This window comes from Triticum urartu, chromosome 5, assembly GCF_003073215.2.
Source record: "Triticum urartu cultivar G1812 chromosome 5, Tu2.1, whole genome shotgun sequence".
Lineage (NCBI taxonomy): Eukaryota > Viridiplantae > Streptophyta > Magnoliopsida > Poales > Poaceae > Triticum > Triticum urartu.
Window position 1 is genome coordinate 296,980,047 of NC_053026.1, and position 15,446 is coordinate 296,995,492.

A 15,446-nucleotide genomic window follows, 5' to 3' on the forward strand; every position below is an offset into this window, starting at 1 on the left:
CAGGCGTGGGTAACCCAACCGTGCCCGTTGGTATGTTTTCTCGATCAAAGGCGAGTCCCAAGCGGTTATGGGGAGGGCCCTTGGTATTGAACCTCTTATAAAGAGACCAAGGCCCTACTCCTTTCTTTCAATCTCAAACGAGTTCGCCCTTCGCCTCGAGTTCCAACACCTAAGGCTCCAGATTTCAGGCGCTTCGGACCTTCGACAATGTCCGGTTCCGACCTTCGAGGCCGATGGATGCCCTCCTCCATCACGGAGGAGGACGTGCTGAAGTTGAGAGAGGCCAGGTTCTTGACCGACGAAATCTGGCATAGGCTGCCTGCTCAAGGACAGGTCGTTCCCACTCCCAAGCCTGGTGAGAGTGTGGTGTTCATGTCTCACTTCCTTCGGGGGCTAGGCTTCCCGACGGATCCCTTCGTGAGGGGGCTCATGTTTTATTATGGGCTAGAATTTCACAACTTAGCTCTGGAGTCCATCCTCCATATTTCCTCATTCATTGTCGTGTGTGAAGCCCTCCTCCGTATTACTCCTCACTTTGGACTATGGCTCAAGACCTTCAAAGTAGAGCCGAAGATGATCGAGGGACGGCACGCGGAGTGCGGAGGTGCTTTTATAAGCAAGATCGCTGGTGCTCCATGGCCCAAGGGCTCTTTTCAAGAGGAGTCCAGCTTATGGCAACGAGAGTGGTTTTATATCACTGCTCCCAGGAGCGCCAAATGGGTGGCGCCACCTGTTGGGGAACGTAGCATAAATTCAAAATTTTCCTACGTGTCACCAAGATCTATCTATGGAGAAACCAGCAACGAGGGGAAGGAGAGTGCATCTACATACCCTTGTAGATCTCTAAGCGGAAGCGTTCAAGTGAACGGGGTTGATGGAATCGTACTCGTCGTGATCCAAATCACCGATGATCCTAGTGCCGAACGGACGGCACCTCCGCGTTCAACACACGTACATCCCGGTGACGTCTCCCATGCCTTGATCCAGCAAGGAGAGAGGGAGAGGTTGAGGAAGACTCCATCCAGCAGCAGCACAACAGCGTGGTGGTGATGGAGGAGCGTGGCAATTCTGCAGGGCTTCGCCAAGCACCGCGAGATATGAGGAGAAAGAGAGGGAGGGCTGCACCAATAGGCAGAGATCAGATCGTGTGTTATGGGCAGCCCAAGGCCTCACTATATATAGGGGAGAGTGAGGAGGGTGCGCCCCCTCTAGGGTTCCCACCCCTAGATGGGCGGCAGCCCTAGATGGGCCTTGGGGTGGCGGCCAAGGGAGGATTCCCTCCCCCCCAAGGCACCTAGGAGGTGCCTTCCCCTCCTAGGACTCTTCCTTTTAGGGTTTCCCCCACACTAGGCGCATGGGCCCTAGGGGAAAGTGGCGCCCCAGCCCACTTTGGGCTGGATCCCTTCCCACTTCAGCCCATGGGACCCTCCGGGATAGGTGGCCCCACCCGGTGGACCCCCGGGACCCTTCCGGTGGTCCCGGTACAATACCGATGACCCCGAAACTTGTCCTGATGGCCGAAACAAGACTTCCCATATATAAATCTTTACCTCCGGACCATTCCGGAACTCCTCGTGACGTCCGGGATCTCATCTGGGACTCCGAACAACATTCGGTAACCACATACAAACTTCCTTTATAACCCTAGCGTCATCGAACCTTAAGTGTGTAGACCCTACGGGTTCGGGAGACATGCAGACATGACCGAGACGTTCTCCGGTCAATAACCAACAGCGGGATCTGGATACCCATGTTGGCTCCTACATGTTCCACAATGATCTCATCGGATGAACCACGATGTCAAGGACTTAATCAATCCCGTATACAATTCCCTTTGTCTAGCGGTATGCCCGAGATTCGATCGTCGGTATCCCGATACCTTGTTCAATCTCATTACCGGCAAGTCTCTTTTACTCGTTCCGTAACACATCATCCCGTGATCAACTCCTTGATCACATTGTGCACATTATGATGATGTCCTACCGAGTGGGCCCAGAGATACCTCTCCGTTTACACGGAGTGACAAATCCCAGTCTCGATTCGTGCCGACCCAACAGACACTTTCGGAGATACCTGTAATGTACCTTTATAGCCACCCAGTTACGTTGTGACGTTTGGCACACCCAAAGCATTCCTACGGTATCCGGGAGTTGCACAATCTCATGGTCTAAGGAAATGATACTTGACATTAGAAAAGCTTTAGCATACGAACTACACGATCTTGTGCTATGCTTAGGATTGGGTCTTGTCCATCACATCATTCTCCTAATGATGTGATCCCGTTATCAATGACATCCAATGTCCATGGTCAGGAAACCGTAACCATCTATTGATCAACGAGCTAGTCAACTAGAGGCTTACTAGGGACATGGTGTTGTCTATGTATCCACACATGTATCTGAGTTTCCTATCAATACAATTATAGCATGGATAATAAACGATTATCATGAACAAGGAAATATAATAATAACTAATTTATTATTGCCTCCAGGGCATATTTCCAACACCACCTGCCTTTCGCTCGAGTCCCCCACCACAGCTAGTGTCATGGGTCAATAAAGGACTAGACTGGGGGCCATCCAAGGACATGCCCTTGTTGCAGGGCCGCATTCGAGATCTCTTAGAAAGAGACATTAGCCTGGTCGTGGTGACGCAAGTCATGTTGATCCGCCGAGCCTTGCCCGGCAAACGTTGCCCCCTTCGCCTGTGGGATTTTAATCCAGAGGGACCACGAGCTCTTCAGCATTTCATGGGCGCAATGCCCGTGGAGATGTACAAATTGTTCTTCGGATCACAAGCAATGTGTCCGGACTTGACCGAGGACGCAGGCCTGAGCCGCAATCGCCCGGATACTCAAGTAAGTAGCCTCGTGCCCGGACTCGCTATCCGTATATTTATCATAAAATTGCCCCTAAAAGAGTTGTCCTTTAAACAAGAGTGGATAGCGAAAGCAAAGCTAATCAGGTGTCCGGCCCCCCTCCTCGAGACCACGCCGGGTCCCCTGCTAGCCAGGATGTTGGAGGTTATGCCTTCGGAGGAAAGCGAGGGAGGGGACAAGGAAGCTACGGCCTCCTCGAAGGAGGCTGTTTGGAAGGGAGAAATCAAAAATTCCTCTCCTCAGGGGAAGAAGAGGACTGCCTCTGAAGACCCGGAGACCATGGCCTCAAAGCGGGGGAAGAAATCTTCGCCAGAGGGTCCTGTGTTGGGGGATACTTCGGCCGAATTATGCCCTCAAGGGGATCAGCCCTCCGCCGAGCTGTAAGTAGGGAGGAGTCTTTCTTTTTAAGAAATGAGAGAAATCCTTGTGTTATATCTGAGAAGAGTAATCGAAAATTTACCTTGTAGCTCAGACCTTAGCCCTTCTCAGCAGAGCCCATCTTCGGGGGATCTTCTTCCAGAGATGATGGAGAGTGGAACGCCTCCCCCTGCCGCACCACCTTGCGAGGCGGGCGATCCTGAGGTATCTTCGCGGAGGGTTTCTCTGAATTCGGCAGGGCCGGAAGGTAGTCATATGGCCCCCAAAGCCCTCCATGTCCGGCCTTCGAAAAGGGCCATCGGACGAGTCCGGCACCGTCTGGTGCGCGGTCGGAGGAGCTGAAGGATCTGCTAGGGCGAGCATCTATCTCAGAGGAGCACCATGCATTGATGGGTACGGTGATTGAGAGGATTTCATCCGCGGAGAGCGGATTGCATGAGGCCGTCAGGAGTTTACTGACAGGTTTTGAGGTACGCGAAATAATGTACCCTTTTTGGATAGTTGCGCATAAATAAGATGCGCCCTGTGTAGATAGTAGCCCCTGAGACTCTGTGCGTTGTCAAAAGTGACGGCGCACAGAGGATCATAATCCCAGGTTTAATATGTCGCCTTCATACGTAGGTGGCGAAGTGTCCGGTGGCAAGCCGAACAGATGAATTTGCCGGGCTAAAGCGGCAACTTGACGTGGCAGATGCTGACATCGTTCTTGTCAACAAGCGGCTTGACGAGGCACAAGGTATGTAATTCCTCCGGCAGCACCTGGTAAGAAGAGCTTTATGCCAGTATTTTACAATGTGTGCGCTTGATGCAGATGGTGCTGCTGCCATGGAGAATCTTCAGGCGGAACTTGCCCGAGCCAAGGAGCAAGCCAGGAGAAGTGATGCGGCTGCCGGAAAGGCAATTGAAGAGCTGAAAGCCGAACAGGCTGCTCACTGCCGAAGCAAGAAGGAAATGGTCGAGATGGCCGTGAAGCTGAAGAACGCTGCTGACCGTTGCAAGCTTCTTGAAAAAGAAGATCGGGCGGAACAGATGGACCTGGAGAAGGCCGTTGCCGATGCCAAGGATGCTCGCTCTGCGATGAGAGCTATGAAGGAGGAGCTGCGTCAGGCCGGAGAGATCGTGGCTGGAAAGCCCTTTATGCTGCGGAGGAAGTTTTGTGATTCTAAATATGCTCCGTTAGACTGGATGTGGAGTACGGCGGACATCTATCTGGATTTGGCAGCGAGTGTCGCCGATGCGGTCGAACACTTCCGAGATCAAGAAGATCGCGAAGTGGAAAAGCTCTTTTGGTTGCAGTTCCACAATCCTGAGCGTCCACTGTCATTAGCCGATCGTTTGGCCGAATGGGCCGAGCTAAATAGGTTGTCCGGACTCGCCATGAAGTATGTCATGAGTCATCTATGGCCAGATAGGCCAGAGCCGAAAAGTTATTTCAACTTGGTGCAGCAGTTCCTTGGTGCGGCGCCGCATATCAGTGCGATGAAGAGGTCAGCGTGCATAGAGGGTGCGTGGATGGCTCTTGCCCATGTCAAGACATACTGGGCAGAAATGGAGGCCACCGTTGTTGCATCCCCAGACTCGGATGGAAGCCGAGTACCTGCCGAGCACTATTTTCAGGAAGTTCTGCAAGGCGCTCGTTTAATAGAGACGCAGTGCTCGAAGGATACTATATTCGAATAGCATATATTATTGTAAAACAATATTTTGATAAATTGTAGAAGCTTTTTATACTTGTGCCTGCAAGTATTATAATACCTCCTGTGCGGCCGTTTGACATATATGTATATATAATCTGAAAGATGGCAGTCGTTGGCTTTAGCCCCCACGCACATAATGCGGGGGTGTTCGTAGAAGGCGCATTTTCACACTTGATCCAACGTCTTGGTCCTACAAAGGAGGTGATAGTGCAACGAAGTAGGCAATCGGACTATGATGCTTTATCACTTTCACTTAGCCATAGGAGTTTAACAGTGAGGCTACTTATATAGCTCCTGGTGGCGCATGCGCTCGCCCGAACTCGGGGCGCGTATGTGCCTGGCCGGGAAGCGGCCCTTTGTTAATGTAGAGGAATCCTAAAGATTCTGGTAAGTCATCGAGTGGTTGACCAGTCTCACGCTATATCATGACAGTCAGTTTTCGGCTTTCTCTACTAAGGTGCTCGCCTGGCCGAACCGGGGCACAATCGCAGTAGTTCTCCTGGTGCCGCCTTAGCCGATAGAGCGGAACGTAAGGTAGCAAAACACAGGAGCCGGGCAAACCCAACATTTGACCAAAGACATGATTCGGAGCTGATGCATATAAGGCCAAACTCGCGACGCCGAACACTCCCTAAGGTATTCGGTCTTTATGAGGGCGGGCGGGATAACACCCTTAGTAATAAGCCCCTAGTGTCCAGGTACGCGCAAAACTCTGACGTGGCCACATGCCAAAACGCCAGCCTCCTCCTTGGTTATACCAAGAAACCAGGGGATGTGTATCAACAAGAGACAGTAAAAAAGGTTTACGCAGGGTCTTAATCTGAAAAGAATCCTTGGAACGGGTCCCTGCTGCACGTCTGCGCCTGTGTCTCCGTTGTGCCGTATCCTGGATGGGCGTAGCACGGTGTTCATCTGTAAAAGAGAGGAACTTAGTTAAAGAAAGCTCGTGCCGAACATGAGTTATACTAAATAAACAAAGTATAAATCGAAATGGGTAAAATTGAGCTTTATTGTCTCTTGTTTTATATGCGCGGAGCCCCTAGTACAGGGGTATACGGATATTAAGCCTTTATCAATTATATGTTTATGCCGGACTCGTCTAGCCGTGTTCGTGGTCTCGATGACCTGTTTAGGTTCTTTGGCTGGTGAAGCCGCTTTATTGTGGGGTTGTCAAGGCAGCCGCACTGTCTCCCGCGTGGTAGGAACACTCAATGCTTTCCCTTTAATGAGATGATGCCTCATGGACCGGGCATCTTGAGCGTAAGAGATGCATAATGGTGGTATTGCGTTAAAGCGGGTGAAAGCTTCGCGTCCCAACTGTGCTTGGTAGCTACTTGAGAATGGGGCGATGTGGAAAGTTAGCTGTTCGCGACGGAAGTTATCGGGGGAGCCGAACATAACTTCTAGCCGGAGAGAACCCATGCAACGGGCATACGGACCTGGCGTTTCCCCTTGAAAGGAGGTTTCGCTATGGCAAATTTTTGTTGGGTCTATCCCCATGTTGCGGATTGTGTCCTGGTATAACAGGTTTAGACCGCTGCCGCCGTCCATCAGGACATTTGTAAAGTGGAGTCCGCCAATGCAGTCCAGCCTGCGTTCCGGATACTTCTAGAGTAATCCTGATGGTCGAAGGTGATCAGTTTTAACAACCATTGGCGAGACTCCTTTGGGATAGGCCGTATGGCGCGTATCTCTGTTGGCGCCATTCTGTTCGTCACGTGAAGTAAGTTTACTGTTTTGACTTCTTGTGGGAAATCCTTTTGTGTCCTGGTGCTCTACTTGTGGGGTTCGTCATCGTCCTCACTTGGTGTGTCGAGCCCCTTGTGTTCGGCGTTGAGTTTGCCGGATTTCTTGAAAACCCAACAATCTCTGTGGGTATGGTTCGCAGGCTTCCCGGGAGTACTATGTATTTGACATATTTTGTCCAAGATTTTGTTTAAGTTGGATAGCTCGTCCCTGTTATCCTTGAGGGGCGGCTTTTTCTGATCCTGCCGCGAGCTTTTGAATCTGGCGTTGACCGCCGTGCTCTTTGGGCTGTTTCCCTTATTCCGGCGCTGGTCCTTGCTGCATCGGGGTTTTCCGTTTCCATCCCTAACTTCAGATGTACTTGGGTCGCTGGTGCTACATCTTGCCAACCAGCTGTCCTCTCCTGCGCAAAAGCGGGTCATGAGGCTTATTAATGCGGCCATTGTTCTTGGCTTTTCTTGGCCGAGGTGTCTGGCGAGCCATTCATCTCGAACGTTATGCTTAAAAGCTGTTAGGGCTTCGGCGTCCGGACAGTCGACTATCTGATTCTTTTTAGTAAGAAATCTGTTCCAGAATTTCCGGGCTGACTCTCCGGGCTGTTGATTTATGTGACTGAGATCGTCTGCATCCGGAGGGCGGACATAGGTCCCTTGAAAATTTGCCCGGAAAGCATCCTCAAGCTCTTCCCAACTTCCAATGGTGTTTTTGGGAAGGCTTTTGAGCCAATGCCGGGCTGGCCCTTTAAGCTTGAGGGGTAAGTATTTTATGGCGTGGAGGTCATCTCCTCTGGCCATGTGTATGTGGAGGATATAATCCTTGATCCAGACCCCAGGGTATGTTGTTCCGTCGTACGCCTCTATGTTTACGGGCTTGAATCCCGCTGGAAATTCATGGTCCAGCACCTCATCGGTGAAACATAGGGGGAGTGCGGCACCCCTGTATTTTGGTGTGCCGTGATGTTCGGATATTTGCTGTGTTGCATTGCTTACTAGAGCTTGCTTTCTTGGCCCGTAGATAGATCTGGCTGGGCCATCTTTTTGATGCGGATCCTTTAGTGGATCGCGTGTCGGCTTGTGTGTGGCGCCGCTTGCCGCTCCATGCTAGCCATGCGGTCGTCTATCCGACCGGGTGGCTTTCCTATTTTTTGACTGCGGGGGCTCTAAGGCCTCCTTGTCAAATTCAGGCAGTAGCTTTCGCTTTGGATAGCTTTTTGTGCGGCGACTGCCGCCATATTTGTCTGCGGTGTTGCGTACTTTGCTCCATCTGATTCTGAGTGCATCTTCCGCAGTTTTGAGCTTCCGCTTCTGTTTTTTCAGGCTATGCGCAGTGGCGACGAGCCTTTTGTGGAGGTTCTTCTGCTCCATGAGCCTATCCGGCGTAAGGTCGTTCGGACTGTTGTGTTTGCCGGGGACGGGGTGTTCGGTTTGTTTATCCAAGTTGCCTTGTTTGGACGGTTGCTCGAAGGCATGTTCGTCGTCCGCCGGCTCATCCTGCTCTATGGATGGGCCTGTATGGCTGCTGTCTCTGTCCAGGCGGGGCCTGGAGCGGCGCTTACGTCGCCGCTTTGATTGCCGAGTGAACGATCCCTCGTTGCATCCCTGTGTTCCTCGTCGTCGCTTCCTTTGGGTGTGTCCATCATGTACACATCATGAGATAAGGTGGCTGTCCAGTGCCCTATAGGCGCTGGTTCTTGATCGTCTCCTGCATCGGCGTCCATACCGTCGATGTCTTCGGAGTCGAAGTCGAGCATGTCGGTCAAATCATCGACAGTGGCTACGAAGTGGGTGGTGGGTGGGCTTTGAATTTCTTCATCATCCGCATCCCAACCTTGCTGACCATAGTCCGGCCAGGGCTCTCCTGATAAAGAGAGAGACTTTAGTGAATTCAGAATGTCGCCGAAGGGCGAGTGCTGAAAGATGTCCGCGGCGGTGAACTCCATGATCGGCGCCCAATCGGGTTCGATCGGTAGGGGCGCGGAGGTCTCGGAGTCTGGAGAGGAGTCCGACTCCTTGGAGTCACGGGCTTCGCAGAGAATAGGGCTGGTGTTCGGCTCGATCGCCATAGAGATTGTAGCCCCTGAGGCAGTGTCCAACCACCCATCCTCGATTGGTGTAGTTGGCTCCGAATTAAGGGTCGGAGCTGATGCGGGTGCGGCCTCCAGGGCACTGTTCGGCGGCTGAGCTAGATCATGCCCATCATGACAGTGCGGCGCGCTCGGCTGCGGCTCGAATCCGTCGAAGATCAAGTCTCCGCGGAGGTCGGCCGTGTAGCTCAAACTTCCAAATCTGACCTGATGGCCAGGGGCGTAGCTTTCGATCTGCTCCAGATGGCCAAGCGAATTGGCCGCAGTGCAAAGCCGCCGAATACGAAGATCTGTTCGGGGAGAAAGATCTCACCCTGGATTACATCGTTGTTGATGATCGGAGAAGCCATCGGGCCTAAAAGTGACAACACAGAGGAACTCTCAATGAAAGCACCAATGTCGGTGTCAAAACCGGCGGATCTTGGGTAGGGGGTCCCGAACTGTGCGTCTAGGCGGATGGTAACAGGAGGCAGGGGACACGATGTTTTACCCAGGTTCGGGCCCTCTTGATGGAGGTAAAACCCTACGTCCTGCTTGATTAATATTGATGATATGGGTAGTACAAGAGTAGATCTACCACGAGATCAGAGAGGCTAAACCCTAGAAGCTAGCCTATGGTATGATTGTTGTCGTGATTGTCGTCATACGGACTAAAACCCTCTGGTTTATATAGACACCGGAGAGGGCTAGGGTTACACAGAGTCGGTTACAATGGTAGGAGATCTACATATCCGTATCGCCAAGCTTGCCTTCCACGCCAAGGAAAGTCCCTTCCGGACACGGGACGAAATCTTCAATCTTGTATCTTCATAGTCTAGGAGTCCGACCGAAGGTATAGTCCGGCTATCCGGACACCCCCTAATCCAGGACTCCCTCACTCGGCGACGCGCCGCGAAACCAGTTCTCCCCGCAATCTTTCTCCGGCGTGGCCTAGCACGCCCGCCGCCTGCGTGCTCCCTCATTGACGACACCTCCTCCACCCCATCTTCCTCCTCGTCGGCGCCCCCGACCTCCTCCTCAGCCCCCATGAGCTTGAAGTTCAGTCGGGGTGTGCAGGTGTGGGTTGTTCTCCACCTGATGTCGAGCAGTGCACGTTGTCTCTCGTTGCAGCTCGGTTGGGTCGTCGGTGCAGTAGGCAAGCACGTGAGAGGACGATGCGCATCTAGTACGATTCCGGCCATGCGATGCTGCAGTGCAGATGTGTGCGGCATGCATTCTGCATTTTACTTTGGTGTGCGCGTGAGGTTCTCGCAACTGGCTGGTGCAGTCCGTTGCCCCTTGTGCTGGTTGACCATTGCGGTTAACAAAAAAATGGCACTCAATTTTGCTGTGAAGTTTTGATGCAGTTCATTTTTATTTTGCCTTTTCAAAAAATGGTTATGCAGTGCAGTACTATTAGAAACCTCAACAATTCGCCTTGTAAAAAAAGATGGAGCAGTCCACTTGGTTGTGGAGGAGAAAAAAAATGAAAGACAAAAACTTATTCAAAATTTTAAAAAAATTGCAGTTCACTACAGTCGACCCAGCGGTTTCATTACCTGTATGTACGAAGTGCACTCAGTTTGTGTAAAAAGAATATGTTCCATTACCCACATGTATGAAGTGCATTCAGTTTGTGTAAAAGGAATATGTTTCATTACCCTTATTTATGAAGTGCAATTTATTCCATGCGTTCCAAAAATTCAGTCGACTAAATCAACACCTGCAGTGCGTTTGGTCCTTGGATGTGGTTTACTTTCAAGAGTGGTGATGTTCACTTGCGCTCAACATGAAAGTGTGATTTTTTTAGTGAAACAACAAGGTAGTAATGTGGTTCACTTCGATATATGTCGCGGTTCACTTGCCTCCTCTTTGCGGTCCACTCTCGTTTCACAAAAAAATTGAAAGAAAAGACAAACAAAAAAACTCGTCGGAGAAAAATTTACGTTCGACAAAAGAAACCATGAAGTTCACTTGATCGTCTAATGTAGTGCGAATTTCCGTCTAAAGCAATGCGGTTTTCTGTCTGATGCAATACTTACGACGATTTTAGTGTCGCAAAAAAACAAAGTGTCCGCATTTTGTTACAATCAAAATTGCTCTTAAACCGTAAGGAATCACAGAGAGTGTTCTACATAAAAAGGTTGCGCTTTATCAATCTCTTTCCAACGGCATATAATTTGAATCATTCCGACCAGCGGTTTATAAAATTTCGCGAAAAACGGTTGCTGCCTCTCGTCGTCAGCTGCACGATTTTCAAAATTAACTAAAAACCGTAAGGAATCTTAAAACCATTTTAACATATGAAAGTAGCGCCTCGTCCGTAGCTTTCCAACGGCTTATCATACGCCTCGTTTCGACAAACGGTTCAAAAATTGAAGCAAAAACAGTACGAAATTTGCAAAAGTAATTGAAAAACAGAATTCCGCAATTTAATAAATTTAAAACTGCTCTTAAACCATAACGAATTAGAGAAAGTAATAGATATGAAAAAGATGCACCTCGACGATATCTTTTCAACGGTGTATCATTTGCTTTATTCCGATAAGTGGTTTTGAAAAAAACACGAAAAACACTCACTGTCATTCGTCATGGGCCGCATCATTTTCAAAACTGCTCTTAAACCATGCGGAATCTCAAAAAGTGTTCAACATAGCGAAGTAGCGCCTAATCCATGCTTCTCAACGGTATATTACACGCCTCATTCTGACAAATGGTTAAAAAATTAGAGCAAAAAAGGTATCAAAAAACACAGCGTGTAGTTTTTTGCAACGAGAAATTCACTCGCGTGAGTACTGCAGTACATTTGATTCAAACAATGACGTGCACTTGCGTTGAGCATGCAGTTCGAAAGTGTTATCAGAATAGTTATTCTACTAATATTAGCAGAATAGACCGGCATTGTTAGTGATACTCTTATGTGCAGCCCACAGGTGATCATACCTCAGATTTGACGCTTTAGTACCTTATTATTATTAATACAGATTATTTTTTTTCAGCGGAAGGTGATGTTTATTTTTTCAGTGAAAGGCGATTGTCAATTTTGAATCTTGTTAGTGAGTGTGGTGCAAGTGTGCGTGTAATCGGTGTTTCTAAAAGCGACTGCCGAGTAAACAGAAAAAATCAACCATGCTGTTCGGATGTGCTTGTGCGTACGTGTGTAATAAATGAATAAATTGTGTACTAAGAACAGTTCATTCCGAAACAAGCACTATGGGCAGTCAGTGATAAGCATAAGCTGACAGAGACATGTTTGACAAGGATCGATACCTCAAGAGTGTTTTAGGAGGAGACGGCCGTATCCTCTCGTTTCTTAGCAACGCATCTTGCTGATAATAGTACGACGCATCTTGCTGATAATAGTACGACGCATCCTCATAAGTTTGGGATATATCCAAATAGGGAACGCGACAAAATGTCACTTGTAACCGGTACACACCAACTGTTCAGGCCACACATTTTACAAGCAGCACAACTTTGCTGTTGTGTAAATACCAGGTTACAAATGATACACACAAAGGAACAAAAGTAGACTACTAGCTATTTTACCCGATTTCCTTTCTCTTCCTTCATCTATGTTTAATTTCGCTTTCAAGATAGAGCAGCCCAAGACCAATGTGAGGTCGTCAAACAGACTCCGATCGCCGCCTGAGATTGATCGGATATCCTTTGAGGGTTCGAGTGGTGGGGAAGAAGACGAGCCTATCTTCCTCAGCCGCTTCCCAGCTGCCAAATTTATGCACAAAGAAGAAATCAAAGCGGCATCTTAGTTTGGAATTTCAATTGCAGAACATCTAGATCGTATAGCCACAAACAATGTAGAAACTCGAACTGAAGATGGAGATGATGGATTACCTAAAGCGCAGTACAAGATGATGGAGGAAAACAGAGATGACAACCCGAGCGAGCTCGTAGCCAGGGCACAACCGAGGTCCACCGCCAAAGGGAGTAAATAAGTTGGCCCCTACCTCGTTCTGAAGTTTGTTGTTGCTCTGCACCAGCAACAAAGTTAGTACAGTACATGGTACCACAAAATAGTACCCTTATGCAGGCATTTACTTTACTTTTCTACTAGCATAAGCCAAGATATAACAGAATACGTTGACCAACAGCACCGTAAAGGGTACCTGCCATCTCCATGGGTCAAACGTCCGGGCATTCTCATAGTGTTCATTGTTGAGGTGCACAGCTCGGAACGAAGCAAATATTTTGCAGCCCTTCGGGATAGTGTAACCTAATAGAATGATGAATAAAAACAAATGTTACACACACTAGGGAGTATTCCTGATCAAAAGGTTTTGAATACTTAAGTGTGGATTTACTTTTTCGACAAAGAAGTGTGGATTTACTGAAGTACCTTTAAAATGAATATCAGTGTTTGCTCGCCTGAATACCCCACCGATTATGTTAGCCACACGAAGTGTCTCATTGATCACCTGTGAAAGTGGCATTCTTTATTATGATGTGAAAAATCCCAGTGAGCTTAGATGTTATTGTCAACAAATGCGGCGGTATGTATGATATGTGGATCAACTTTAAGAAATATGGGGGCATTGAAATCATTACACTTTGGGTGAAGGTCATTGACTTGTAATCGACCCACTCTAGGGGTTGATTTTCACCTTTCATCTTTGTCATATTTTCATGCTCTTCCTGTAAAATCAGCAAGACATTTCATATTAACGAATCAGCAAGACATCTGCATTAATTGCACCTATATCGACACAGAATATCAATAGAAGCAACGATATAAAAGCATATGTATAAGTTTACTGAAAACAACATCGGCTGAAAAGAGGTTCACATATTCAATCTAACTACGGTTCCTGGCTTTGTGGTAAGGATTCTCAGTTTTTGCTTATGTTGATAAATTTAGTCTAGTACGAGTAAACAAAAGAAGAAAAAGAGCAAACATGCTTTTGGAAGAAGTCGGTAGGATTTGTGTTCATAGCAGATCCATTCTTCTTAGGTTACAAGCAGATAAAAGAATCAGTCAACATCACCCGTGTCTGAAACCAAGATGCTAACAGATCGCTACAAACGTAAACAATAGTCTTTTAGTTAACAAACTACTATCTGAATTAACAAAACTGTACTTGCCGGCACAGCAAATTTTCTCTTGGACAAGAGCAAACAATAGCCTCTGCATCAGTTGATGCACACATCGAAAAGGTTTACCTAACCTAACTCCCAATTATAATAAGATATTATGAAATCGGTTGACCAATCCTAGCTAGTGTCCGACCTTATTTGACAGTACGCACTACCACACGTGCACAAGAATTGACAATTTACCAAACAAATCCTCATGATTCATTCCATACCTTGAGCTGTGCCAGCGCCGCCGGCGTCTCGGTGAGGAACTTGACGGCCACCGTCATGAGGACGGAGGTGGTCTCGTACCCAGCAACAAGCAGGGACAGGCAGAAGTCCACCATCTCCTCCTCCGAGAAGCTCCCACCCTCCGCCTCAAGAAGCTCCTCCACCATGTCCTTCTTCTCCCTCTTTCCGTCCATCTCCTCCTTGACCCCATTCTCCTCTCCTCTCTCCTCCATCCTCTTCCTTATTACCTCCCTCAACGCTCCGGCCACCTTCTTCCTCGACTAGAGCAAATTTGATAATAGAATATAAATCAGTTACGGAACACAATGTCCATACGAAGGGGAAGGGGAAGGGGAAGGGCTGAGGCAAAAGGGTAAACACCTTGAGGGCCTGGCCGTAGGTGGTGAAGGGGAGGAATGAGGCGAAAGGGAAGGGGATGGAGAAGAAGCCATCGATGAGCTTGACGTATTCGCGGCGGAGGCTCTCGGTCCATGGCCCGGGCTCGATGCTGACGAGCTGCTTGACGGTGAGGTTGAAGGTGATCTTCTTTGCCTCGTCGAGGAGACGCACGGTGGCGGTGGGCTCCCACTGGCGCATGGTGGCGAGCACGAGGCGCTCGATGTGCGCGAGCAGGGGCTGCGAGGCGGGGCGCCCGAGGCGGGTGAGGGTGAGCGAGTGGAGGCGCTTGTGGGCGGTGCCCCGTTTGAGGAGCAGGGAGTGCGCGCCGAGGAGCGTGGTGATGGAGGAAGGGTAGCTGCAGCTCACGGCGCGGCCCTCGGCGGCGAGGAGGAGGCGGTTGAAGGCCGGGTCGGCGGAGAAGACGGTGCGCTCGCCGAAGATGTGGGTGGTGAAGACGCCCCCGTGCCGCGCCACGCGCTCGTCAATGAAGGGCTCCGGGTTGGGCGTCTTGTATGCAGAGATCAGCCGCAGCGTCTCGCCGATCAGGGGCAGCCCCGTGCTGCCCGGCGGGAGCCGCGGTCTCTGCTTCCGGACCCCGACCGCGCACGCCACAAGGAACCATCTGCATACCAACGCGGCGACGACGACGATGGCAACGGCGGCGGCGGCGAGCTGGAGCGCGCCGGCGTCCATAGCTCGCCGTGGCGGTGTGCGTTTTGGCTTTTGGTTGGGTGGGGGAGTGAGATTGGTGACTCTGCGAGAGGCAGAGGAGAGGAGGGATGTTTGGGGGGCTTCGCTTTTCTAGGTGGGTTTAAATAAAAAGTTTGGAGATGAGAGCTTGAGAAAAGGCGTCGAGTGTTAATTAATGGATAGAAAGAGTGTGTGCTCTGGTCCAAAAGGGAATGTGTGTGCACTGTGGCCATGTTGCTGGGGACAAAGGATGTGCTAGAAAGATTTTGTTGTA

The 15,446-nt window shown here is 49.6% G+C and overlaps 1 protein-coding gene across 1 annotated transcript; it reads right to left on the reverse strand.

Moving 5' to 3' along the window:
- Positions 1–12,115: 12,115 nt before the first annotated feature.
- On the reverse strand, positions 12,116–15,297 carry LOC125508677 (cytochrome P450 90A4). The gene is made up of 7 exons (XM_048673444.1): positions 14,465–15,297; positions 14,086–14,364; positions 13,328–13,414; positions 13,119–13,197; positions 12,889–12,995; positions 12,617–12,753; positions 12,116–12,487 (listed from the first exon to the last, which is right to left on the reverse strand). The coding sequence occupies exons 1-7, from the start codon at positions 15,173–15,175 to the stop codon at positions 12,388–12,390; spliced, it is 1,500 nt and encodes a 499-aa protein (XP_048529401.1). The 5' UTR covers positions 15,176–15,297; the 3' UTR covers positions 12,116–12,387.
- Positions 15,298–15,446: the final 149 nt, after the last annotated feature.

What these genes read in the sequence shown, in the direction of transcription:
- LOC125508677 (XM_048673444.1), bottom strand. Translation starts at nt 15,175, where the DNA reads ATGGACGCCGGCGCGCTCCAGCTCGCCGCCGCCGCCGTTGCCATCGTC. An exon ending in CCTACGGCCAGGCCCTCAAG is followed by an intron (nt 14,365 to 14,464) that starts GTGTTTACCCTT and finishes AATTTGCTCTAG; the next exon opens with TCGAGGAAGAAGGTGGCCGG. An exon ending in TTGACCCATGGAGATGGCAG is followed by an intron (nt 12,754 to 12,888) that starts GTACCCTTTACG and finishes TTGCTGGTGCAG; the next exon opens with AGCAACAACAAACTTCAGAA.